Source organism: Triplophysa dalaica, chromosome 21, assembly GCF_015846415.1.
Source record: "Triplophysa dalaica isolate WHDGS20190420 chromosome 21, ASM1584641v1, whole genome shotgun sequence".
Taxonomy (NCBI): domain Eukaryota; kingdom Metazoa; phylum Chordata; class Actinopteri; order Cypriniformes; family Nemacheilidae; genus Triplophysa; species Triplophysa dalaica.
The window spans coordinates 18,873,821-18,899,988 of NC_079562.1; the positions used below are offsets into that span (position 1 = coordinate 18,873,821).

The 26,168-nt window shown below is 39.1% G+C and overlaps 1 protein-coding gene across 1 annotated transcript in view; it reads left to right on the top strand.

Moving 5' to 3' along the window:
- si:ch73-267c23.10 (serine incorporator 1) overlaps positions 1-24,953 on the top strand; it is a 40,258-nt gene extending 15,305 nt beyond the window's left edge. The window contains exons 5-10 of the mRNA XM_056735538.1: positions 13,211-13,348; positions 13,426-13,595; positions 13,703-13,793; positions 17,354-17,555; positions 21,954-22,181; positions 24,815-24,953. Of these exons, the coding sequence (XP_056591516.1) occupies positions 13,211-13,348; positions 13,426-13,595; positions 13,703-13,793; positions 17,354-17,555; positions 21,954-22,181; positions 24,815-24,953 (968 nt within the window). The remainder of the gene's footprint in view (positions 1-13,210; positions 13,349-13,425; positions 13,596-13,702; positions 13,794-17,353; positions 17,556-21,953; positions 22,182-24,814) is intronic.
- The last annotated feature ends 1,215 nt before the right edge of the window (positions 24,954-26,168 follow it).

Consider the following 26,168-nt stretch of genomic DNA (forward strand, 5'->3'; position numbering starts at 1 on the left):
TTCTTTATCTCTTTACGATATTGCAGTGCATCGCAATCGCATCTTTGGTATCTGTCACTTTTAATACTAGCTTTCTTTAAATGACACATGATGAAATGAAACAAAGCACTTTTACATAGCCCTACTGTTTAAATTCAGAATCCTTACATTTTCTATGTATCCTCATTCCCATTAAAGTCATTGTGAACCTACTTGTTACGTTTATTCTACATTTAAAATAATGTAGTCTGTTTCTACCACAACCTTAACTTCATACATTAATATCTTCCCCTTAAATAATTAACAAGCATTGACACAGAGATCGCAGTGATGACAAAGTTACGTCTCTATTCTGTAAAATCTTGCATATGCTCCTTGGCCCTTTATACTGAAAGTGCCCTTTTGTCAAGGCAAAAAGAAAATGTTTTTGTAATTAAAGGTAAAATTGTGAAGGCCTGCTCTATCTAACTATTATTCAAATTAATTAATAATAATTTAACCCTAAATAAATGACTAACATGATGACCTTTCACCTGATAACCTCATCTGGGAGGACTCCTCACGTTCAGATGCCTTCAATATATTAGCGCATTTCCAGGATATGCGCAGTGGTAGTGGTCTAGCTTTTGTTGAAACCAGTAACTTTGAATTGCACCAAATGTATTATGGCTCCTGAATGACATATCGCTTATCGCTCCCTAATCTCTTTGTAAATCTCTTTGGATAAAAGCGTTTTCAACACAACAAAAACATTTACACAGGTTTTAAATTAACCGGGGGGTGAGAATTTTGAGTGAACTATCCCTATAAGGTTTGGATAACTTTATTTACTTAAATTTCTAATCCGTGACTTGTTAATAGGTGCAACTAAAATATTTTAAAACATTTATAAAAATTAGAATGGTCTTTTATGTTCTGTTTCTTTTCCAAAACAGCATGATAGCATTTGCTGCTTTTCAATTACAGAAGCATCCGTATTGATACATGTATCAGCAAGGAATGTATCGCGATATACAGTATTGCTGTATGGCTGTTTTGAGCACAGCCATATTTAAAGCATTGTTCCACATGTGCCCCTTTTATACTTTGAGCACCTGCCCCTTTAAAGGTCTCTGCACGGCCCTGTATCAAATGCCTATGAAAGCAAATTGTTCAGACTTGTTTGGTGCAAATCCACAAAGTGGTGAAATAAAAATTGGCCAGTATTTTTGAAACATATCTGCATTACAAAAGGCACAGGATATTAATTGTTTCGGTAATATTGTTACGGAATCAACAGGCTCTCACGCCAGTCCCTCAGAGCAATCCCGGTTACCCGAATTTTAATCACCGCCACCTGCACCTCGTCATCACCCTCATCAACCCCAGCATTTAAGCACTCCTCACTCCTCAACTCAACTCAACTCAACTTTATTTATATAGCGCTTTTTACAATTTTCATTGTTACAAAGCAGCTGTACATGAGACACATTTAATACAAGTATGAATTCTAAAGCAGCCCCCCCCGGCCAGGCAGATAGTGCAAAACAATATGCAAACTCCCTCAGTCAATGTCTAATCTTAACAATATATACAGACTCTCAAATGTGTTACTCACCTGAATAACCTACCTGTTATCCTACGTCAAATTTTTTAATGTTGTCTTTTCGTTATCTTCCAAGTCTAAGTTCCACGTATCTACTCTGCACCCCACGTATGTCCATGATCTCCTGTAACATAATGACAGTAATTACCTTTCAGTCTATTCAATCATCAGCCTTTAATATATATACTCAACTGTCTGCTTACCGTTTGTGTGAGAATAAAGACTGTTGAAGTAATCACCCATACGTCTGCCTAGTGGTTCTGTTAAAGGCGACCAGACGGCTACAAGAAGAGTGTGCCAGATGCCTTCAAGGAGTTTGTTAACACACTCAAGAGGGCAACCACAAACCATCAATATCCATGCCTTGCCGTCTGTCACCACCAGTCCCAGGGTCCCACCAGCAGAGGAGTATGACCCAGGGTCTTTACTTCTCTTGCGAAGCCTCAAGGCATTTACTGTGGTCATGCACCATTCATCCACCACGCCCGTTGTGAGTTGCATCCAGAATGCATCTGTTTCTCAAGATCCTTTGCATATTGATGTCTTTTTATCCACGACTGATTCTGCCCTCACTTTGACAGCACTCATCGACTCTGGGTCAGTCATAGAATTCCTCTCTGGTCCCCTCTGCCGCCAGCTCAATATTAAGAAGGAGATCCTCCCCGTCCATTACCAAGTTCAGTCAATACTAGGAAAACCACTCAGCATACATACTCAGTTAGTTTTCAAGTGGGGCCAGTGCAGGTGCAAGTTGGTCCATGCCACGAGGAGGATATTCACCTTTCGGTCTTGGAGCAGGCCGCCCCTAAGATCATTCTCTGTCAACGTGGTTCATTAAACACCAACCTGAAAACCCCTGGAAGATTAGTGAGACCCTCAGATGGGGCGACCAATGTTTCCTGACCTGTTTCCCTACCCTGGCCTCTTTTTGACCCGTTCCGTGCTCTGCAGTCGAGGCAGCGCCACGACCATTGAGAGCCCTCCCGAAAAACACTCTTTGTTTAGATCCCTGAATGCTACGATCAGATCAGCGAGCTTTTCTGCCCTGCTTGGGTGACCCAGCTGCCACCTCATCGACCTTGGGACTGTGCCATCAAACTCAAGGAGGGTGAGCCATTGCCCCATGGAAAAATTTATCCACTTTCCAACCAGAGCAGAAGGCCATGGAGTACTACATCTCTGAATCCTTTCCGTTCCCTGTCACCTCAAGCTTCTTCTTCGTAGCCAAGCAGGATTGGGGGTTTAGGGCCATGCATTGACTATAGGGCATTGAACTGTATCATGGTCAAGTGCCCCTATCCAATTCCCCTCGTTCCGGCCGTTTTGAAACAGCTGAGAGTAGCCTCCCTCTTTACGCAGTTTGACCTCCGCACAAATACAATCTAACGCGACTCCAAAGAGGCGATGAGTGGATGATGGCTTTTGTTACTCCCACCAGCCATTATTTCGTTATGCCATGTGGACATGTAAACTCTACCTCTGTCTTCCAGGATTTCATGTTCTTGGAGACTTTCTTCAAAAAAATATCTGGAGTATATCGATGACATCCTCATCTATTCTTAGAACCTTCATGAACATCCACTACACGTTGCGGAGGCCCTTCAGCGGCTGAGAGACCATCAGCTCTATCTTAAAGATGTAAAGTGCACCATCCATTAGTCCTCAATCCAGTTTCCCGGCTATAATATCTCCCGAGATGGAATAACCTTAGCCGAGGGGAAGGTGGCAGCCACGCGGAATTGGCCCACTCCCAAGAAATACAAGGAGCTCCAACACTTTCTGAGCTTTGCGAATTTCTACCGTCAGTTCATTAGAGACTTCAGCGCCACAGTCACCCCTCTCACCAGTCTGCTGAAGGGCAAGCCTAAATCCCTGTCCGTGACTTCTAGTGGTGATCTCAAAACGCCATCACCACAGCCAATGATCCAGTACCTCTGTTGGGTACACCCAAAACTCCCTACACCAGCCTGCCATCGGGTTAACACCATTTCTGTGCGTATTCGGTTACCAACCACATGTCAGAGATACCATCCATTAATCACTGATTCCAGGAGAGCGATAGGGTATGGGACCAGCTCCAGAGAGCCATATGTTGTCAGAAGATCCACGCAGACGCCTGGTGGAAGGAGACCCTGCAATGCCACCCTGGGCAAAAAGTATGGTTCTCTGGATGAAACATCTTTCTAGAGAGTTAAGTCCCATACCTGCTGAAACTTCCATGCTGTTACAGTATTCATCCAGCATTAAATGTCTCCTTGCTTAAGCCCTATCATTCACCTCCCTCTGATCTCTCTACAGAGTCTGGTCCATGGGAAGAGCCCCCTCCTCCTCCTCTGGACCTGGAAGATGGTACAATCTACTCTGTCAGTCACATCCTCGACTACTGTTGACGTGGTTTACATTTGGATTACCTGGGTGACTGGGAAGGATACGGCCCGGAGGAACAATCATGTGTCCGCAGTAGGGATGTAACGATTCACTCAGCTCAGCTCACGATGCGATTCACGATTCTGATCTCACGATGCAATTTATTCACGATTTACTTAAGATTTATTTTTAAAAAATGAGTCGAAACAAATTAGAAATTAACAACTTCCCTTGCATTATTTTTTAAATGCTTCGGGTTTGTTTGTATGATAAAATTATGTTTATTTCAAATTACAAAACTAAACTGCAAATTTAAAACAAATTAATATAAAAAAAAAGTTTCTATATACTAATATAAACAAACTAATACTGTCTGTGCTTTTCTTGGATTTTTTTGCATGTAAGAAATGACAACATGTCCACGTTTAGGTATGCAGTGAACATGGCGGCCCCTGCTGTTCAAAAAATGTATTGCGATTTCAGTTTACACCTCAACCCATTTGAATCGTCACACATTATAACCGGCTCACGGTGAATCGTTCCATCCCTAGTCCACATACATGATGTCCTAGATCTTGATCTTCTTGCCATGTTCCCCTTAAACCGGCACCATGAAGCAGGGCTAGGCCACCACAATGACAGGGGGTTCGGTCATCAGGAGCAACCACAGCAAGAGCTCATTGATACCCAGCCGGCAAATCTCTTTTCTGGGCATGAAAAGGCAAATTTAAATGGTCTGGATGGAATGAAGTCAAGGTCCGGATCCTTAATCCCCAATTAAGGATCAGTGGGTTAGGTAGTAAATACATTTCCCTGCGATCCCAATTATTTGCCGTTGTTACAACAGAATTAGTTAGATCTGTGAAGCATGGCCTTACCTGTTGCATACCCAAACAAATCAGTGTCTTGGTTGAGAAACAATTTGCTTCATGCTCAATCTCGATCAAATGATAGTCCTTACTATTTTTTAGTAATGGTAAAGTGAAGGTTACTAAACAACCAAAGCTTTTACCAAAATTATATCAAAAAAGTTTTTTTTTACTTCAAGCTTTTCAAATAAGAGCTCTCCTAGCATCTCTGCTGGTGAAAGTGAGGGAAAGCACAATTTAACAATTTATTCAATCTTTTAACTATTGCATACTCCTAGTAAATATGTAGCCCAGATGGTGTGCTTAATGAAGATTGTAAGATGTGTTCTTTAGAATTACTGGTTGTGCTTAAAGTTTTTAGAACTGGGAGCAGTGCAGTGCAGTGCTTTGAAACAGTGGGAGTATGTATGTGATAACATTGACAGTGCTTTAAGAAATGTAAACACGGTGGAATGGGAATACTTTACTACTAGTGCTTGTGGAAAGTTCAATGGAAAGTCGCTTTGGGTAAAAGTGTCGGCCAAATCCATTAATGTAATGTAAATGTAAATGTATTGTGGTGATTGATGGTGTTTATGGGTAAGTTTAATACATTTACATTTATTCATTTGGCAGACGCTTTTATCCAAAGCGACTTAAAAGTAGTAGAGCATATAAACATGTTGTCAACATGCTAAACAGTACTGTTAGTTACATTACAGTACTGTAAGGCCATGCTACTAGAAGGATTAAAGCTGGAGTAGGCAAAGAGGAGAATGAACAACCACAATTCTTTTTTTAGACAGACAGATACTCAGACAGTTATTGATTAGTCAAATAAATGCGGAACAGGTATGGTTTGGGAACTTGAGTTGTACTGGCGGGCCTCATGAGGCCCCCCTTTGAGCCCATCGGAGATGCCGCTCTTCCTCATCTCACGATGAAGACTGTTCTCCTGATAGCGCTCACCTCCATCAAGAGGGTAAGGTACCTACAAGCATTCTCCGTGTCCCATGACTGCCTAGAATTCCGATGCCCGATGATTCTCACGTTATCCTGAGACCCCGGCCTGGCTACATGCCCAAGGTTCCCACCACTCCCTTTTGGGACCAGGTGGTGAACTTGCAGGCACTACCCTCCAAGGAGGAAGACCCGAGTCCATCCGTGTTGTGTCCAGTACGCGCACTGCGCCCCTACTTGGTCCGTACTTGCATATTTCATTCGCAAATTTCATTGGCCTTTTCTAAATTAGTCGAAGTTGATAGGTTCTCAAAGGCAAACCCCGTCTGTCGGTTCGACACAATGTCTCATTCCCTCCATCTGGGAACTGAGTTTACATCCGTAACCAAGACGTTCTCTTTCTGTCTCTGTTAATGGTCGGTTATTGATTGTTGTTTGTTGTCATCTGCCCGAGTCTCTAATAACTCTTTTATTAACATTGATTCCCGTTTCCGTTTCGATTGTACCCTGCCTGTTCTTACACATTTTACAAAGGAGTCTGTTATCCTGTGGATTTACATTCAGTTTTTTTGACTGTGTCTCGATTTACTTGGATATATTCAACCTGACAACCTTACATGTGGTGGTGGCATCCCTCTGTTCCCGAGAATCTTGAGACAGTATCCCTTACTTTAGCTGCACATTCAGCTGTCAGCCTTTTAGCCATTGGATGAGTTGCAAAAGCCCACAGTTTTAAAACGGGGATCCAGACAAGTGTCACTTGGCTCAGTGTTTCATAATCAGACATACGTGTGATGAGGTTGCTCCTGAGTCACTCCCTGTTGCTTTGTTGTAATAACATGCCTCAACATATGCAAATAAGGGAATGAGCTTGGGGTCAGAGATGTTCTTTCTTCTTTTTTTCAGTTTTGTTTTTTTTCTTTTTCTTTTTTTCCCCCATCATGTGTTTCCAGGTTTGTGATTCTGTGTGGGCATTGTCAAACTTTATCCTCCTGTTTTAAGTAACACTTTCTGTTATTAGTGCTTACCTCACCTCATTCATTCGTCTTTTGTATATTACCCACTCAGATGTATAAGGTCTGTGTCTGCTTTTTTTGTTGAAAACTCAATAAATAAATCATATATATAAAAAAGAGATGTTCTTTTCTTGCTAAAAGTTCATCAGTTGCATCTTTCAGTGGTGTTAGTACACTAACGGCACTAAGACATTGTGTGGTACTTACCTAAGGATAGGGCAGCCAAATCTATCCTCAGTAACACCACTGCAGCACCAACTGGTTTGTGCCTTTAATACAGTCTTCATATTCATACATATTCAAGCTATATATTTAAGCTTCAATCTGAAAGGAGTAGTTCACTTTCAAAGTTACATTTCATGAAAAATCACTCACCCACATGTCATGTCCATGTGTTTATTTAAGAAAGAAATTGAGGCTAGTCTTCATTAGCTTTCCAGGGTTCTTCTCCATATAATATTTGAACAAGGGGCTTTTAGTTAAGGTTCAAATTTCAGTTTCATCGCAGCTTCAAAAGGCTGTACACAACACCAGCCGATGAATAAGGGTGTTGTCAAGCAAAACAATTAGTAATTTTCTATAAAAAAATATATACCTTTTAAACGTAACTAAAAAGTTAGACTTGCACTGCCTCAGAGTGCATTCAGGATGTGCGTCCACGATTTCCTTATTGTGCAACCACATTGGAAAGGTAACGCGTGACGGAGATTTTAAAAGATTTAAACAACCCTGATACGCACACAAACCATTTTTAACAATAATCTTGCACAAAGACATGCCACGTGTCATTCAACGACCAAGATCTTTTGAACTGTCTTCTTTCTCTATACCTCCAAACACTGGACCGTAACTTCCGCTTATGTGACCTTTAATTATTGTCTCCTTGGGGAAATTTGACTTGGGTTTAGGGAAATCTGCATTTACAAATCACGCAATGACACAATATGTAACTATAGGTACAAAGCAGGTTAATAAGTCAATAAAGTCACATAAACTCATAAAACCTAGACATCGATATAGAACATGCGGTCAGGCATCATGTTGCACATCTCAACCGGCCAGTATTGTTGCACATATAACTTCTGAGTATATCATAAAACTAGCAATGAATTACAATCACCAACAATAGAATAAATAGCTTAAATAGTAATACTCTAGGGAAATCAGTGCTAACAGGGATAATCATTGTCCTTTATCCTTACCATTCAATATTCTAATAGAAACAGGCACAAAGGAATTTTTAAATCTGTTCAGTCGACATTTGGGCACTCTATACCTTCTTCCTGAGGGCAGAAGCGTGTACTCCGGATGTAGGATGTGAGAAGGATCAGCCAGTATCCGGTGTGCCCCTCTGTACACGGACTGCTCATATAGGGCCCTATTTTAACGATCTGAAACGCAAGTGTCAAAGCGCGAAGCGCAAGTAACTTTGTGGGCGGGTCTCGGCGCTGTTGCTATTTTCCCGGCAGGATAAATGGCTCTTGCGCCCGGCGCAAATCTAAAATGGGTTGGTCTGAAGTAGCTTCATTATTCATAGGTGTGGTTTGGGCGTAATCCGAAATAAAGCAATCAGAGCGTCATCCAACATTCCCTTTAAAAGCAGGTGCGCAAGTTCCATTATGGATTGCTATTATTATGGCGTATTTACCAGGCGCAAAAATATGAGCACGCTCAACTTAACTGGTAAGTTGAAGACTAAGGTTTTCAATGTACTTACATTGTGGTAAAGGTGATTTCACAGTCTTTTTTTTCAGTCTTTCAGTTTTTCAGTCGATTTTAATTTTTCCTGGTTCTTGACGGACAAACCAATTTGTCAGATGTCCTTATATACATATATGTCTTGCCACTATTGGGCAAACAGGTCTGATCTTTAATTACTACAATTAGCCTGAATAATTTGTAAGCTAGATTTATGCCTATTTTTGCACATCATCGTGGCACACCACAATGATTTCCGTCATCTCATGTGTTAATATGTTTTTAATGTAAAAATTTATGATTTGCAAAATTAACTGTTGCATCTGTGTAGATTACATGATCAAAGTGTATGCGCGTTGTGTACGCTATACATTATGGTCAAGCATGCGCCCTTAAAATAGCATAATGAACAACTCGCGACGCGCCACTGACTTTAGACTAGGTTTTTTCTGGTCAGTGGCGCAATTGTTTAATGGAACAGCAAAATAGCACCAGGGATTGTTTGCGCCGGAACACGCCCCCTTTTATGCGCTGAACCGCCCAGGGAGCGCAAGTTCATTCACTAGTTTAGCGACGTGCTTCTGTGGAGGGAAAAGCGCGCTTTGCGCGGGTGCAAAATAGGAATGACACATGCGTCGGTGTACAAAGTCAATTACGCTGGGTGCAAGATAAGGCCCATAGTGTTTTGAGTGATGAATATTCTTTCCTCTCCGCAATTTTCATGGCAGTCGGAATGATATAAACAAATCTCTTTTTTAATTGAACAGTGATGTGACCATACCAAGCTTTGATCCCATACCTGATTAGGGTTGTTATTAAGCATGTTATCAATATAAATGCGGAGGTATTTATAAGAACACACCTGTTTAATTTGAGTGTCATGAATAACAACAGAGCTCTGGGCACCGACTGCTCTGGGGCCCGTTTCAATAAGGAAGTTCAACCAACACCAAGTTTAAATCTGAACTCTGAGTTGATTTCCTCAGAAATCGCTACTCTGAGTTTTCAGTTTCAGACCAGCTGATTTGAGTTAGTTCAATCCACTCTGAGTAAGTTCACCCTAGGTCACGCGCATGCACCATGGCTATAAAAAGCCATCATCAATTGAGTGAAGATCGCACGATTCACCATGGCAACAGCACATGACATAAAGCGCTCTGTTTATTTCTCGGCAATCAAATTGGCAAACTGTATCTCAAAACATAAAGTTATATGTCACACTGTCAGCCCTGTCAGGAGCACATGTGTTTAAACAGCCACAAAGACCGCTTTCAGCCTTTGGACATAATACTGTAACGTGCTGTCAGGAAAGTGTTGCTGGAACAAGGACAGAGGACCCAAGTGCAGACATGTAGTGGGTAAGGGGTTATTACCAAGGATATTTAATAATAAATATAAAACAAGAAACGAAAACCCACGAGGGGGTCAAACAACAGAACAGCAAGGGTTGGAACAAGAACGGTGCACAGGAACATAAACTGAATACACTAAATTAGACCAGACTAAAATACAACACTAGACATGACTAAAAATAACTAAACTAGACTTACATAGCAATACAGGACAAGGCGGGTGACAAGGACAACATTACAAAATGATCCGGCACAAAAAAGAAGACACAGGGGCATTTACATTTAGGAAATTGGCAGACGCTTTTATCCAAAGCGACTTACATTGCATTATCCTATACATTTGTTTCTAAGTATGTGCAATCCCCTGGGATCGAACCCACAGCCTTGCATTGTTAACGCAATGCTCTTAGCTACATGAAAGCTGTTTTTACATTTATGCATTAAGTAGGGATGCACCGAAATGAAAATTCTTGGCTGAAACCAAAAACCGAAAAAGAGGAAACCAAGGCCGAAACCGAAACCCCGAAATAAGTTATGCCAATTATTAGTAACATTGCATTTATGCCTATGACCTTGTACTAACTTTACTAAAATCAAGGCATTGCAATTGCATAAATTACTGTTACAAGCGTACGGTGAATATGAGCACATATTTAGAAAAAAGAGCAACAGAGCAGCAGCAAAAGAAAGAGAGTTGGCGTGGGAGAAAATTTTTCACGTGTTAATGCGCAAGTTTACATGTCAATCACTTTTATATTTATTTTGTTGAAACTGTGAAAATGGGAATTATATTTAACACTCTCGCTCTCTCTCTCGCTCTCATGTAGGTGCAATCTTTCTGCAATAAAAAGATCTAGGCAGCAGCTGAATATGAAAAAAGGAAAGTTTAAAGATATAAAATGCTCTTTCTAGTAGGATGCCTGATTGGGAAATGTTAAATATACTACTTAAACTGGCCTTAAAAGTTAAGATAAAACGTCCAAACTGTGCCTCACAATTCTCTACCGACATAAATGTAACTCTCTGTGAATTAATGCAGCTTCCTCATCTACAGGTGCCTGAATAAACGGACATGCCATTTTAAGGTCTGTGTGACTAAATAGAGCGCGATTAGGAATGTCAACACCGCTCTCGCTTCGAAAAGGGGTGGAGAGTGTAACAAGCCCTGGGTTTGCGGAATAAAACCTGCTCCCGACCAGGTTAGGTTCACGGAGTATGTTACTCTGGTTACTCACTCGGAGTATAAGATACCTCGATTTCTGAAATGGGCTTGACTTACCCCGCGGTCGCGGGTTTGACATACCTTGCGTTCTGAAACCAAAAACCCTGAGTATTCCGTTTTCTGGGGTTGACTTACTCTGAGTTTGCACTTACCCTGCTTTCTTAAACGGGACCCTGGGGTCAAACACTATCTCTTCTGTCTTTCTAACATTTAGAATAAATTTGTTTGCATCACACCACTGTAGGAACTTTTTTTATCTCAGAATAATAGCAAGATGGATCACTATCTTTATTCAATAAACTCAAAATTGCTGTGTCATCTGAGAATTTAAAGATGATATTTCCTACATGTGAACTTACACAGTCATTTTTATGTAAAAAAGTAAAGTATGTGATGTTGTGCCACTCCGAGGCAGTACAAGCCATGTATTTATGTTTAAAAAAATTTTTTTTCATTTTCTTGGAAAATAACCAATCTTTTCCCTAGACAACATCCTATTTATCGGCTGGTGTCGTGTAGAGCCTTTTGAAGCTGAGATAAAACTGAAATTTGAAACTTAACCAGCTCTCCGTTAAATTTCATTATATGTAGAAGAACCCTGGAAAGCTTTCCTCATAAGCCTCAACCATTAAATTAATATGTTTCTTCATGTTAGTCGTGTTGCCGAAATATTTGAATTTGGCCTCACAGACTTTGAACACAGTATAGCTTAGCCACGATACATTTCTCTTTGTCTTCACAAAAACCAAAATGTTTCCACACAGCCGATTTTGATGGAGCAGGTCGTAGTTTGTCCATCTTGGTCTCAACTAAGCGAATTCGCCAGCACACTTACGTTCATCTGTCAACGGATATTTTCCTTTGGCCTGCGCCCGCGCACCTTGGCAATTTGAACTGAACACAGAATCGATTCATAGTCCATTCTGGATCCTTCAATAATGAATTGCGATGCATCGATGAATCAAATTTTTCTCCCACCCCTAATGGTGTGTATGCGTTTTTCAGCAGCACAGACTGGGGGAATGCCCAGGGTAAAAGGAAAGCTCAATGTCTCAAAATACAGATATGCCCTTAATGAAATCATAGTCCTAGCGCATTCAGTACCTCAGTCAGAGGAGAACCCTCCAACAGGACAATGATCCTAAGCACACAGCTAAAACAATGAGCGAAAGAGTGACTTATGAACAACACTGTTGATGTCCTTTAGTGGCCGAGCCAGTGTTTTGGCTTGAACAATTGAACATCTATGGTGAAACCTGAAAATTTCTGTTTACTAATGATTCCCATCCAACCTGGTAGAGTTTGCAAGGATGATGAGAAGAGTGGCAGAAAATAACAAAATGAAGATGTGTAAAGCTTGTCACTTTTTACTCAAAAATACTTGAGCCTGTCATGGTCCTTTAACTAAGTATTGAGTTACTTGAGACACTAATGCAATGTACTGATTCAGGTTTTTTTATGTTTTGCTTCATCATTATATAATGCATTATACCTAAAGGCTTTAAGTAAAAGTCTTACCACTACTTTAAGTAGACTTACAGAAAGTGACTTTAAGTAGTGGTAAGACTTTTACTTAAAGCCTTTAGGTATAATGCATTATTAAGGATTATTTAATGTTGGAATATTTAAATGTTGTTGTAAAGAATTATAACCCAAATAAAAATGGGTTATAATGTAAGTGTTATTATGTATAAACTGTGGTTACAATTATTAATGAGACATTAATAATTAATACATTATAACTACTTTTATAATGCATTTTACATTTATGCTTTAACAAACATTTTATTATTATTATTGTTGTTATTCACATAATGTGAATAAAATTAAGGGGGTTGAATTCTTTCGCAAGCCACAGTATATGAATATACAGTAAAGTTACTTCTTTTTATGGAATTTTATATTAAATAGTTGTTAAAGACCGACTGCTATCATTATTTATTTTCTTAAAGAGAAAATGATAATATCGTAATCTAGATTCCTTTTGTCATGAAAACGGCGAAGTCAAAATCTGATATATATACAGTATATAATTAATCAATAGACTTTTATGTCTTTTGTTGTATTGTTTTTGTCTTATTTTTGATTAAGTTGTTCGGATCCCAAATGTTTTAGCACCAATATCAATTCTTATTGTGCATTTTGTTTAATGTACTGTAACAAATTTCTTTCTCTTTTCTAAGCATGTTTTATTGTTGGAACTTGCGGGGCTTTTTGCTTTATCCTAATCCAGTTGGTTCTTCTCATTGACTTTGCCCACTCATGGAATGAGTCGTGGGTTGATAATATGGAAAAAGAAAATACAAAATATTGGTACATAGGTAGGTAAAACAATTATAATAATAATATAATATAAATATTTATCATTACATTAAACTGTATGTTTTTTTTATCCTAGCATTGTTATCAGTCACGGTCCTCAACTACGCACTGTCCTTCACAGCTGTAGCTCTATTCTATTGCATCTACACTCAGTCAGAGGGATGTGTTCTCAACACGTTTTTCATTACCTTCAATATGTTATTTTGTGTCATGGCTTCTGCTCTTTCTGTACTGCCCAAAGTTCAGGTATTTCTCATAGCTGCAGTCTCAAAGATATAACATTTTTTTATACTTAAATAATTGGTAGTTTCAGTTCAGGAAAATGCTTATTGTATCTTTGTTTAATTTTGTAGGAGCACCAGCCTAGGTCTGGTCTGCTTCAATCGTCCATCATGACTCTGTATTCCATGTACCTTACCTGGTCAGCGATGACCAATGAGCCTGGTAAGAAGCTTTACTGAAATAGTTTTCAGACATATACCCTATTTAATCTATATGTATTTTGATATAAGCGAAATATATCTTTTGATAATTTTTTTAGAATGCTCTTATCATTTAAAAAATGTGCTTGATGGATCTGTAATATATCTATATCATTATTTAAGTGATTTAGTGTTTAGTGTTGAAACGATCTAGTTTTCAAAAAGTGTGTTTAACCAGTACAATCAGTATTCATAGTAAAGTAAGACAAATAGCACCAAATAGTACCTAGCTTTCCTGTAGCTCAGTGGTAAGAGCATTGCGTTAACAGCGCAAGGTTGTGGGTTCGATCTCAGGGGATTGCAAATACCTATGTAAAATGTATAGGATAAAGCAATGTAAGTCGCCTTGGATAAAAGCGTCTGCCTAAATGTAAATATAAATGTCTCTGTCATGTAGCATTCATAATTTTTTTTAATTTTTTTGTAGCCAAGCGATTTCAGTTTTATTGATGTGACATATGCTGTCTGACACATTATCAGAGAATATATTTATTACCGATATACAAAACCAATACATTTTCCTAAAGCCTTGTGTTTACGTACCCGCCAGTCTAGGTTTGGGAGGGCCCGTAACAATATTTGACTAAAAATAAAATAAGAATTAAAGGAAAAATTAACAGCTGTGCGTTTGCGTATAAGCAGAGTATGGCAATTGCCATACCCTAGCCTTCAGACAGAACAGTGGAAACAAATTAGAATAGTGATGCTCATTAAAGAAAATCAAAATATTTCTTGCATGGCCCTCGGACGCATTGTGTGTTTTAGAATTTAATTTCAATGGTGCAGTAAGACACATAACTTCTAAATTTGACAGTACCTGCGATGCAGGTTCGAATTCATCTTTTGCTTGTCTACATTTTCACAGCAAATATTAAATAATCAACAAAATTAAGAAAAATGCCTTACAGATGTTTAATAATAAAGTGAACGTTAAGGTAAATGGGTAACTAATGAGGTCTCTAATGTCGACATACAGTATGCCAATAAATTGGCAATTATTATCTTTCATTTTACAGTCACATAACAAATTTTACCCGATTAACGTAGTCGTTGTAATGTCAACAGTTGGCTGTGGGTTAGAAGCAATTGTCAAACTTGGTATAAATGACAGATGGTTTAGTAGATATTTTGCTGGAGTCGCCCTTTTTCTGCAGAATTAGAGTTTTAAAAATAACATTTTCAACAATATGAGGGTATGAGTCTCTGTGCATGTTCGTGCATTCTTGCAGCTTCATGGATTCTTGTACACATTATGTTTAGATATGATGTGATAAAATGTATCCGTTACTTTGAAATGTCGTTGTTGTATGGCCAGAGGAAATTATGCCATACCCTAGGTTTTGGTGAAAAGCCGCACTTCTTTTGTTTCAGAAAAAAAGAACCACAACAACAAAGTTCTACCATAATGAAATATTCATTATCTCATTCTTTTGTAAGTTGTGAAAGAAGCACAAATCTTCAGAGGGTTTTGGCCAAAATAACAAATTAAATGAATTAAATACCCTAACAAAATAAGAATACACCGAAGAGAATTACAGAATGCGCTACATTGCCACAGGAAGTCGAACACACAGCTTTTCATAATTGGCGTGATATGCCGCATAAAAACAATCACGTGCGTTTCGGGTTTATTCTAACACCTTCAGTTTAATTAATGGTTTTAAAACAGCTAAAACTCTGTTCCTATAACCATAATGTATTTTTTGTGTCGTTTAATAAAATACAAATAAAACGAATACTGATGCAACTCCGTTGGAAATTTAAGAATTTGTTTTTTACCATGATTTTTAGGCACACGGTGTTAAGCCGCACATTAACATACGCAATATGAAGTGTTTATTGTTGCTACTTTTTAAATAAAATGTTTGTTTATTGGACAAATCCACTATCTAATCCACTTTATTTGTGCTTTGAAAAGGAAACATCTTGAACGTCACTACGGCTTTTTCAATTCCTCCCTTGACTGCAAGTGGCTAATCTCTGCGATCGTTCTGCAAACTGCACCATGAGGTCGAACACACCTAATTTATCATGGCCTCATCATGTTATGACGTTCCCACAAATTAATATCAAGTTCCCACGAGGTAAAATCTCGTGGCCATGACAAAACTAAGTGAAACGAGCACGTCCCCACCCGGTCATCGTGGCTTCGACATGTGCTGTCATTTAACAATTTCTAAGTGGTTGTCTGGAACAGGGGACAGGGGACGATCCGGCACAACATCCATCCAACAACTTAAACCCTCCTGCTCAACACGCTACTCTCTGCAGCTGAACCCAATAAAGCGCTTGCAAGAAAGAGAGACAAGAGAGAGGGAGAAGGAAAAACTTTGCACAATACAACATGAACACATGAGAAAAATATCTTTGTTGTAATTAAGGGAAATATACATGCGTTATGAATATGATAAAAAAATTATGCACATTGAAAGAAAACATACCCTGCAGGAGTTCAGTGAAGCACAAACCAGAAGCGTGTATGGCCAAATAATGGTAAAGAGATGACTTATCAAAGACCATACATTTCAATTTTCATGTGGACATTTAAGAAAAACAGTCTCTTTCAAATGCATCTTCAGAAATCTATCTGAAATAGAATGAAACGAATGCAGCCCTCCAAATACAATGAATGATTAAAGAATTCACAGAAAACTAAGGTAATATCAGCATTGGTGTCGCATCCATAACAGTCTATGAAAAATCATGCTATAAAAATACATACTTTAAATACATTTTTAATGTATTTAAACCAGCAAATATTGACATCTGTACTATCAGTGGGTTAAACCTTTGTTAATTTCTTTCATGGTGATAGATCCAACTATGAGATATGGCTTGTAGATCTTATAGATCTAAACTTTGAGTCCAGTTTCACTAGATCTCTCTCCGTCAGGAACAAATTACACCTGGAGATATCAACTCCGTTGTGAGTCAATCCTTTAACCCAACCACCAGGGAGATATAGAGCTGAAGGGAAGAACAGCAGGCAGGAGACTAAGTGATGTTAAATAGACAGACAAATGATTTATTGAAATATCTCAGTTGTGCGTTGATGCTCAGTCAAGCTCTGCCAAACTTCGTCTGACTAGAAACAGATTCAATATGTGTTTTTAACCATTCAAGATTACAGTATCAAAACATTGTCTCATGACATTATTATGGACCTTGAGATGGAGACCAATACAACTCCCAATGAGGTTAAACAACAGGAAAGTAAGGAGCAAATAATATGAATAGAGGTGAATAATAAAATAAAGGAATGAATACATATGATGAATATTGTAATAAATGGGATAAATGAAATAGAATAATAAAATGAAATAAACAACAAACAAGTGCATGTTTCTATCCAGATCTATCAATGGTGAGGTTGATATTTGCATAGAATCGATCAGTGATAACCTCAATGTGATACCTGAAGTTAAAGAAAAAAAAAGTTGTTCCATTATTTTATACTTTTGCTCTAAAGTTCTTTTACAAGTTTTATTTCAGTTTGATTGTTGGTAATTCATCCTCTCCTAGAACCCACTTGCAACACAAGCCTGTTCAGGATCTTCGAGCAGATTACCTCTGTTACACTTACCTCAGCAGAGGCTGAGAAACAGACTGCTGTTATCATTGTAGACACAGAGGAAACTGGACAGTCAGCCCCATACTTGCAGTGGTGGGATGCTCAAAGCATCGTCGGACTGGCCATTTTCATTCTCTGCATTTTATATTCCAGGTATGATACACAAAGAGTACAATCTACATTCTAGATTGCCTCAATATGTTATTGGGAAGAGGGGTAGTCAGAGATTCAGAGGGAGATTGCAACATTTATGACAATTAAAGCGGTCAAAATGGATTGAGTACACCTGAACCATCATATACAGTAATTGCAATATGACAGTTAGTTGCCAACTGCAAATACCCTGGATTCAACCAAAGTTTATTTATATTGCTCTTTTTTACAATGTTGCATTGTTTCAAATCAGCTTTAAATTGACAAAATTATCAAAACAAGAGGAAAATTATTAAATGTATAATATACATACAGAGTAGAATATGATACAATTTAACTGCCCTTTGTTTGTGAATTGCTGATAAAGTCCCTTCGCTACTTTCTCTGTTTTTAAGTTTCTGGTTTTATTTTCAAAATCCATATTTGGCCCCAGATGCATTTCTGTCATGGTTTCACCTACCCTATTCAGGTATTTCTTGGTTTAGAGGTGGAATCATACAGAATCCTTTGTTTCATGTGGGGATAGATGTTTTTGACCTTGTGGCTTTCCATACTCTCCCCGAGTCGCGTCATCGTTCCTACCCTCCTGTTTCCTAGTTTGTGTTAATTAGCTTCCCCTTAGTGTTTGATCCCTTGCACCTGTTCCCTCTTGGTTTCTCTCCCTATAAAGAGTCCTCATGTTTCATTGTCCTGTGCGCGTTCATCGTAAGTTTTACCTTGCCTGTAAGACGTCGCTTGTATGCTGAATGCAGAATCTTGTCTTAGAGTCTCGTCTTAGAGTCTCCCCTTGTCAAAGTAAGTCTAGTTTATTGTGAGTTTACTATAGTGTCTGTTAGTTTAGTATAGTTTGTCTCCATTCCAGTTTTGCCTTTGTCTTGTTTTCCCCATTGAGGGTTTTTGCTTTGTTCCTGTTTTATGTTTATCATTAAAGTCTTGTTAACCCCTCAACCATCTGTGTCTGCCATCTCCTGCCTGCAATTGGGTTCTTGCCACGAGTGTGACACATTTCTATTCAAGCTTGCAATGCGCAAGATCCCTGGTTCAGCTTTGTGGATCATTTTTCGTTTATAGGATCGCCCCAGCACCACTCTAAATCTCCATAGAAAGCACCCATCCTGAACAGACAGCTCATTTTCAGGGCCTGAGCTGTGAATGGCCTGCCATCCAGTCCAATATTCTAAAGGGCGCATGAAATATAGTTAAAAACATTGTTATTATACAATCTACTTTACAGTTAAATGTATTAAATCAACCAAATTTTGGCACGGATATGTAACAGAATCATAAGTTTTTTTCAATGTACTTCAACTAGTATTTAAAAGATAATGTCAGAGAGATGTCAGTTTTGCCTGTTGTTGATAAATACCAGCTGTTAAGTATCACAATGCAATCACGTCACGGGACAATCAGTCATTCGTACCCCAATGTGTTGTGACCAGTGCCCGAACCCTAGGCACAGGATTATAATGCAGAAAGGCACTTCAAGAGAATCTTCAAAAGGTTGTGTTAAGACTGTTGACTGACAAAATTGTCTTTGTTGTCTGTGGCTTAAGATAAGGGTTTGAATTAATTTAAATAGATGAATTAATGAAATTATTTATTTATTTGTATTATTAACATTTTTACTTATTTTAAATATGCACAATTTATTTTTTGGACACCACACCAGGAAGCATTTCAAGTCCTAATTCCCATGTTACTGAAATGATTTTAATCAACAGAAGAATTGAAATGACATTTATTTTGTGAGCATTGATTGTGACATTACTTTTAATCCTAGGAACAACTTCTGATGATATACTTACACTTTTAGATTAGGAGATTTTTCTCACTTATGCCCGCTAAAGATAAAAAATGTATTTGTTACAAAATGACCAAATGAAAAAACCTGTCATGATCGATAAGGCAAAAAATATAACATCCTAGTTTTTCTGTCGGGCCACTGTAAAAGGTCACAGACACAGTGTATGCTGTTGTACAGTATACTATGCCAAACAATACGGAACCAAACAATCGAATCTGGCATCCCCACACCCCATGTCGTTTACGAATCTCCAACACACAGATTGTGTAAAAATTGGTAAAAAAAAATCTGAAGGAGGTAACTAAACACCCAAACATTAGTTGTGTAAATAAACACTTGTTCCATCCATCCATTTTCTTCCGCTTATCCGGGGCCGGGTCGCGGGAGCAGCAGTCTAAGCAGGGATGACCAGACTTCCCTCTCCCTAGACACTTCCTCGAGAGCTTCGCGTTGCGGCTCAGCTCCTTCTTCACCACGACAGACCGGTACAGCGACTGCATTACTGCAGAAGCTGCACCGATCAGTCTGTTAATCTCCCGTTCCATCCTTCCCTCACTCGTGAACAAGACCCCCAGATACTTGAACTCCTCCACTCGAGGCAGGAACTCTCCACCTACCGAAGTGAGCAAGCCACCCTTTTCCGACTGAGAACCATGGCCTCAGATTTGGAGGTGCTGATTCTCATCCCAGCCGCTTCACACTCGGCTGCAAACCGTCCCAGTGCATGCTGAAGGTCCTGGTCTGATGGGGCAAGCACGATGACATCATCCGCAAAGAGCAGAGATGAAATCGTGTGGTCCCCAAACCCGACACTCTCCGGCCCCTGGCTGCGCCTAGAAATTCTGTCCATAAAAATTATGAACAGAACCGGCGACAAAGGGCAGCCCTGCCGGAGTCCAACATGCACTGGGAACAAGTCTGACTTACTGCCGGCAATGCGAACCACCCTCCACAAGTTGCCGCGAGGGACACAGTCGAATGCCTTTTCCAAATCCACAAAACACATGTGGATTGGTTGGGCAAACTCCCATGAACCCTCCAGCACCCTGGAGAGGCTATAGTGCTGGTCCACTGTTCCACAACCGGGACGGAAACCACACTGTTCCTCCTGAATCCGAGGTTCTACTATCGGCCGGATTCTCCCCTCAAGTACCCTGGCATAGACTTTCCCGGGGAGGCTGAGAAGTGTGATCCCCGATAGTTGGAGCACACCCTCCGGTCCCCCTTCTTAAAAAGAGGGACCACCACCCCGGTCTGCCAGTCCAAGGGCACTGTCCCCGACCACCACGCGATGCTGCAGAGGCGTGTCAGCCAAGACAGCCCCACAACATCCAGAGACTTGAGGTACTCAGGGCAGATCTCATCCACCACCGGTGCCCTGCCACCGAGGAGTTTCTTGACTACCTCGGTGACTTCAGCCCGGGTGATGGGTGAGTCCACCTCCGAGCCCTCCGGCCTTTGCTTCCTCAATGGAAGACGGGATTGGGGAGATCCTCGGAGTATTCCTTCCAATGCCCGATGATATCCCCGGTCGAGGTCAACAGCTGCCCCCCTCCACTGTAAACAGCGTTGGTAGGGCACTGCTTCCCCCTCCTGAGGCGCCGGACAGTTTGCCAGAATCTCTTCGAGGCCGACCGATAGTCTTTCTCCATGGCCTCACCGAACTCCTCCCAGGCCCGAGTTTTTGCCTCCCCAACCACCAGGGCTGCAGTTTGCTTGGCCTGTCGGTACCTGTCAGCTGCCTCGGGAGTCCCACAAGCCAGCAAGACCCGATAGGACTCCTTCTTCAGCTTGACGGCATCCCTTACTTCCGGTGTCCACCACCGGGTTCGGGGATTGCCGCCTCGACAGGCACCGGAGACCTTACGGCCACAGCTCCGAGTGGCCGCGTTGACAATGGAGGTGGAGAACATGGTCCACTCGGACTCAATATCTCCAGACTCCCTCGGGATCTGGTCGAAGCTCTGCCGGAGGTGGAAGTTGAAGATCTCTCTGACAGGCGATTCGGCCAAACGTTCCCAACAGACCCTCACAGTACGTTTGGGTCTGCCGAGTCTGTCCAGCTTCCTCCTCCGCCATCGGATCCAACTCACCACCAGGTGGTGATCGGTTGACAGCGCTGCCCCTCTCTTCATCCGAGTGTCCAAGACATACGGCCGTAGGTCAGATGAAACAACCACAAAGTCGATCATCGACCTCCGGCCAAGGGTGTCCTGGTGCCATATGCACTGATGGACACCCTTATGCTTGAACATGGTGTTCATTATGGCCAAACTGTAACTGGCACAGAAGTCCAATATCAGAACACCACTCGGGGTGTTACTTTAGATCATGAATGTTGCCTCATTATGAGTACTTATAACGCACAAATGCCTTATTATGCATGACTTTTTTTTTTCTTAATCCTCCTTAATAGCTTAATTTAAACACTTGTTAAATTAAGCTATTTAGGAGGATAAAGGGGAAAAAGTCATGCATAATAAGGCGTTTGTGCGTTATAAGTACTCATAATGAGGCGACATTCATGATCTAAAGACAAAAATGTATGAATAGCTCCCAAATAACACAACTTTTTGTTTTCATTTTCTTGGCAGTATACGCTCTTCCAACATCAGTCAAGTTAATAAACTAACCCTAGCTTCTAAAGACACCACCACACTAGAAGAAAACAATACACAAAGTCCTGAGATGGCAGTGGTCATGACAAAAAAACATGCAGAGGACAATGAAAGGGACACTGTACAATACAGCTATGCCTTCTTTCACTTCCTGCTGTTCCTGGCGTCTCTCTACATCATGATGACTCTAACAAACTGGTACAGGTCAGTGGCTGCGACTTTAAGATATAGTATGTTAACGATTGCTAATGCTCTGGAAATTTCAGAGAAGTTTTTAAGATGGTGTCGACAAAATATTCATTTTTTTATATATATACATTTTTTGTTATGAAGTGTTTTAATTCTGAAACACCAGGATGTTGTTGCTCACTGCAGGGACTGGATAAAAAAGTAACAAAAGTTTGTTACAAGAACGTTCCTTAGAGGTTTTTCATGTTTTTGAAAACGTTTTAAAAACATTTAAAATGTCTAGTTTTTGTTATGTTTTAAGAATGTTCCCAGCTAACAAAAGTCACCATCATGGTGATCAGTGTTTCTTTGCGTAGGTGTCTTGTCCCTTGCCTCTCATGTGTGATATTAATTGGTGATGTGTAACTCTGTGCAGGTGATGTACTGTTGTTAAGGTAATTCAAGGAGAACCTAATCCAATAATCCACTGTACTTGTATAATGACAATAAATTGAATCCAAATCCAAATAAAGTCTATTGGTTGGAAATGAGAGCATCATCTTTCAGTAGTTCGCACCACAGTATAGATATGTATTGTAAATTGTGCTCTTGATCCTGAAAGAACATTATACTGTTGGGGAATTAACTGTTTTAATGTCTAGAAGGTTTGTGAAAAGAGAGTTCATCAAAACCACAGCAGTACTTAGACAAAGACAGACTTTAAGAATCAGGATATGAATCTCAACAATGGTGTCAATCAACAAACTAATTCTGATAAACAAATCTACTGCAATGCATGCTGAGTATCATGGACGAGTTTTGTACTAAGATGTTACCCAGCATGCATTGCAACATGAAGTTTTGTTTAGTTGGTTGTCACCATTGTTGAGATTCATACCCTGACTCTTGATGTCTGTGTTTGTCATAGTCATTATGTAGTTTGAGTTAATGTTTGTATCCATATCTGAAAAACACTTGTAGACATCAAATTGCAAACAAAAAACACAGTCTTCCATTTACTTTTAAGATCAACAGCATTGCATTCAATTAGATTAGATCCATTAATCTAACCACCAACTAGAAGTGGTTTTGATGCCCACCAATAAACTGTATTGGATCAGTTTCTCATTTCATTGCCATAACAACAGTTCATTACACGCACACAGTTTACAACTCTCCAATTAATCTAACACATGAGAGGTAAGGGACAAGAGACCAACTCAAGGAAACACAGATCACCATGATGATGACTTTTGTTAGCTGGGAACATTCTTAAAACAAAACAAAAAACTAGACATTTTGAATGTTTTTAAAACGTTTTCAAAAACATGAAAAACCTCTAAGGAATGTTCTTATCACAAACTGCTAGCTGGGTTGGTTGATACGATGCTATAGTATCTAATTTAGCAAGTACATTGTTTATTCAACAAATACTAATATGGTGGTAGTACAAAATGAGTAACCAGAAGTTAGCACCACACTGCTTCCCTCGACCAAAGGCCAGGTTTTTCCTCCATAGAGAAATCGGAGGCGGTGACCTCCGTCAAATTTCCACCTGTATGTTCAGTGTCTTCATATGAAGTCAATAGACTGTAATTTTTTGTAACAGCAGTTGCTGTAAATGTGTAGTGAGACTGTATTATGAGTTGTTAATCTAATGATCCATTTCATTGCTGTTTGGGTGAATATTGTTTCTTTTGTATTCAAATATGTTCAGTTTCTTGAAATTGTTCTTAAATCACCGTGACATTCATCTGTGTAATGTTTTAAGTGGTGCAGATGTCTTGTTGAATCAGTGTTACTCTACACACAGCGAGTTCGCCAGTATGAACACTTCAAAACGACTCGTAAACAAATGATGCATTTTAACTGATTAATTTAAAGAGTTCTATTCATTCACTTAATGGATCAATAAGAAATCAGTGAATCATTCAAAGCTCAGTGAACCATAAAAGAATGTAGGATGTGACTGAGCTTTGCTCATTTAGTTAGACCGGTTATTAAGATTCCGACTAAATAATTCAAATTATTGACTACTGACAATTATTTTTAACAAGTTACAAATTAATGCTAACTGTAGGCAGCCTTATTACCTACAAAGTCATTCAGTTTTTAAGTCAATGAAATCATACAAGCTATAGCTGTTGGTTTAATTCAGTAGGCTATCGTGGTTAAAAAATGATAAAAAGCGTATATTTGATAAAAAACTTCTTGTTTAGTTAAAAAAATGTTTTATATGACTTAAGTGTCATTTTCATTCATTTTTAGAACTCTTAATATAGGCGCATCTCAAAGAATTTGAATATCATGGACAAGTTCTTTCTCTTTTGAAAGGTTTTCGAAAGAAACACTCGTATAGGATTGAGTAAATATAGATTATCTGATCTAATCATTTGTAGTTCTAATAAGGAATCCCCAAATCGATTCCTAATGTGTGTTTCATGACAAGAAGCCAATTACAGAAAATATTCACATCTGAAGATGTTGATGTTTTACGCCTTTTCAAGAGACAGGGATCATTGAAGGCTTTTGTTGGTGAAAGTTAATTGTTGCACATTTACAGTGTTATACAGATATATGTATTTTGAAGTTCCCTAATTCTGGGATATCTATGTTTCTGTATTTCTTTCTGCCTTTTTATTAACCCTGTTTTTTCATTGTTCACCCAGCCCTGATGCTGACTACAATGTGGTAACAAGCAAATGGCCAGTGGTTTGGGTAAAAATCTCATCCAGCTGGGTCTGTCTCACCTTATACACCTGGTCTCTAGTTGCCCCTATGATACTCACCAACAGAGACTTCACATAGTTATATTTTTCCACTTCTCTACAAGTTAAAGGATAAAGTAATTACACTGCAATAAACTTTTGGCTTAAACCTCTGCATTTGGTGTGCAATAATTCATTTACTGTCGTCATTTATCTTTTTTTCTGTGAAACACTAATGCCTGATTGTAAACATACCTATTAAGCTCAAATACTCATCAAGCACACTTTCATCTTTATAATACTTTATATTCTTTTCATCAATATCAATCTCAATTGATGTGTTTGTTAACATGCCACAAGAAGCGCCCTGCATAAGTTCATGTAGCAAGAACACTTGTAAGATATATATCTACAAAATAAACAATTTGAAATACGGTTTCGGTGTACAATTGCATTTTTTGACCTACACGTAGTTGTTTAAAACAATTGCTGTTACATAAAACAATATCAAATCAATAAGCAATCATTGTTAACTGGCTTGCACGCACAAGCAGCTTCTGGCTCGATAGTGCAAAGGCCGCTATTGACTATAGAGCAATTTTAATCTCATTAATTATTCACACATAAAACATGAAACTGCATAGCCAGTTTCACATGCATGAAACCTAATTCACGTGCACAAATTATATGTATAAATTCCCAAAAAACAATTCACATGCGTAAAATAAAATTTTATTCTCATAAAATACGTTCCACAAACGCTTAATACAATATACACGAGTATCACTGTGCACGAAATTTCAAATTTTAAATGTAATGAAAGTTTGTCATGGAATGAGAATGTGTAAATGTGAAACTTTTTTGCATTTCTACTGGCTACGCAATGTAGGCTACATCCTGTTTTATGTGTGAAATTAATTTATGTGTGAAATTAATTAATGAGATCAAAATCACTATAATTGATAGTCTATGTAAATACTTCATTAACACATTAAATATTCACTGATGAAATTCTGTATAAAATGATTAGTTGGGTTTTCACAGGTCCTGTTAAATTGTAATTTTTGTGATTTAAGAACATTCTGTGAAAATATAACATTAATATTAAAAATGAATATTATTTTATTGTCTACCTTTTTAGTAATTGACTCAGCACTTATACTGCTTGTATAGTGACCTAATTCCGATGTTCTCCTGAACAGATCGGATATGACATAAACAGATCATAACAAAAACAGTAAGAGCATAAACCGATAATAACATAAACAAGAACAAATGCTGACCTAAGTGTTTATATTTGTAAGAGGCCCATTTT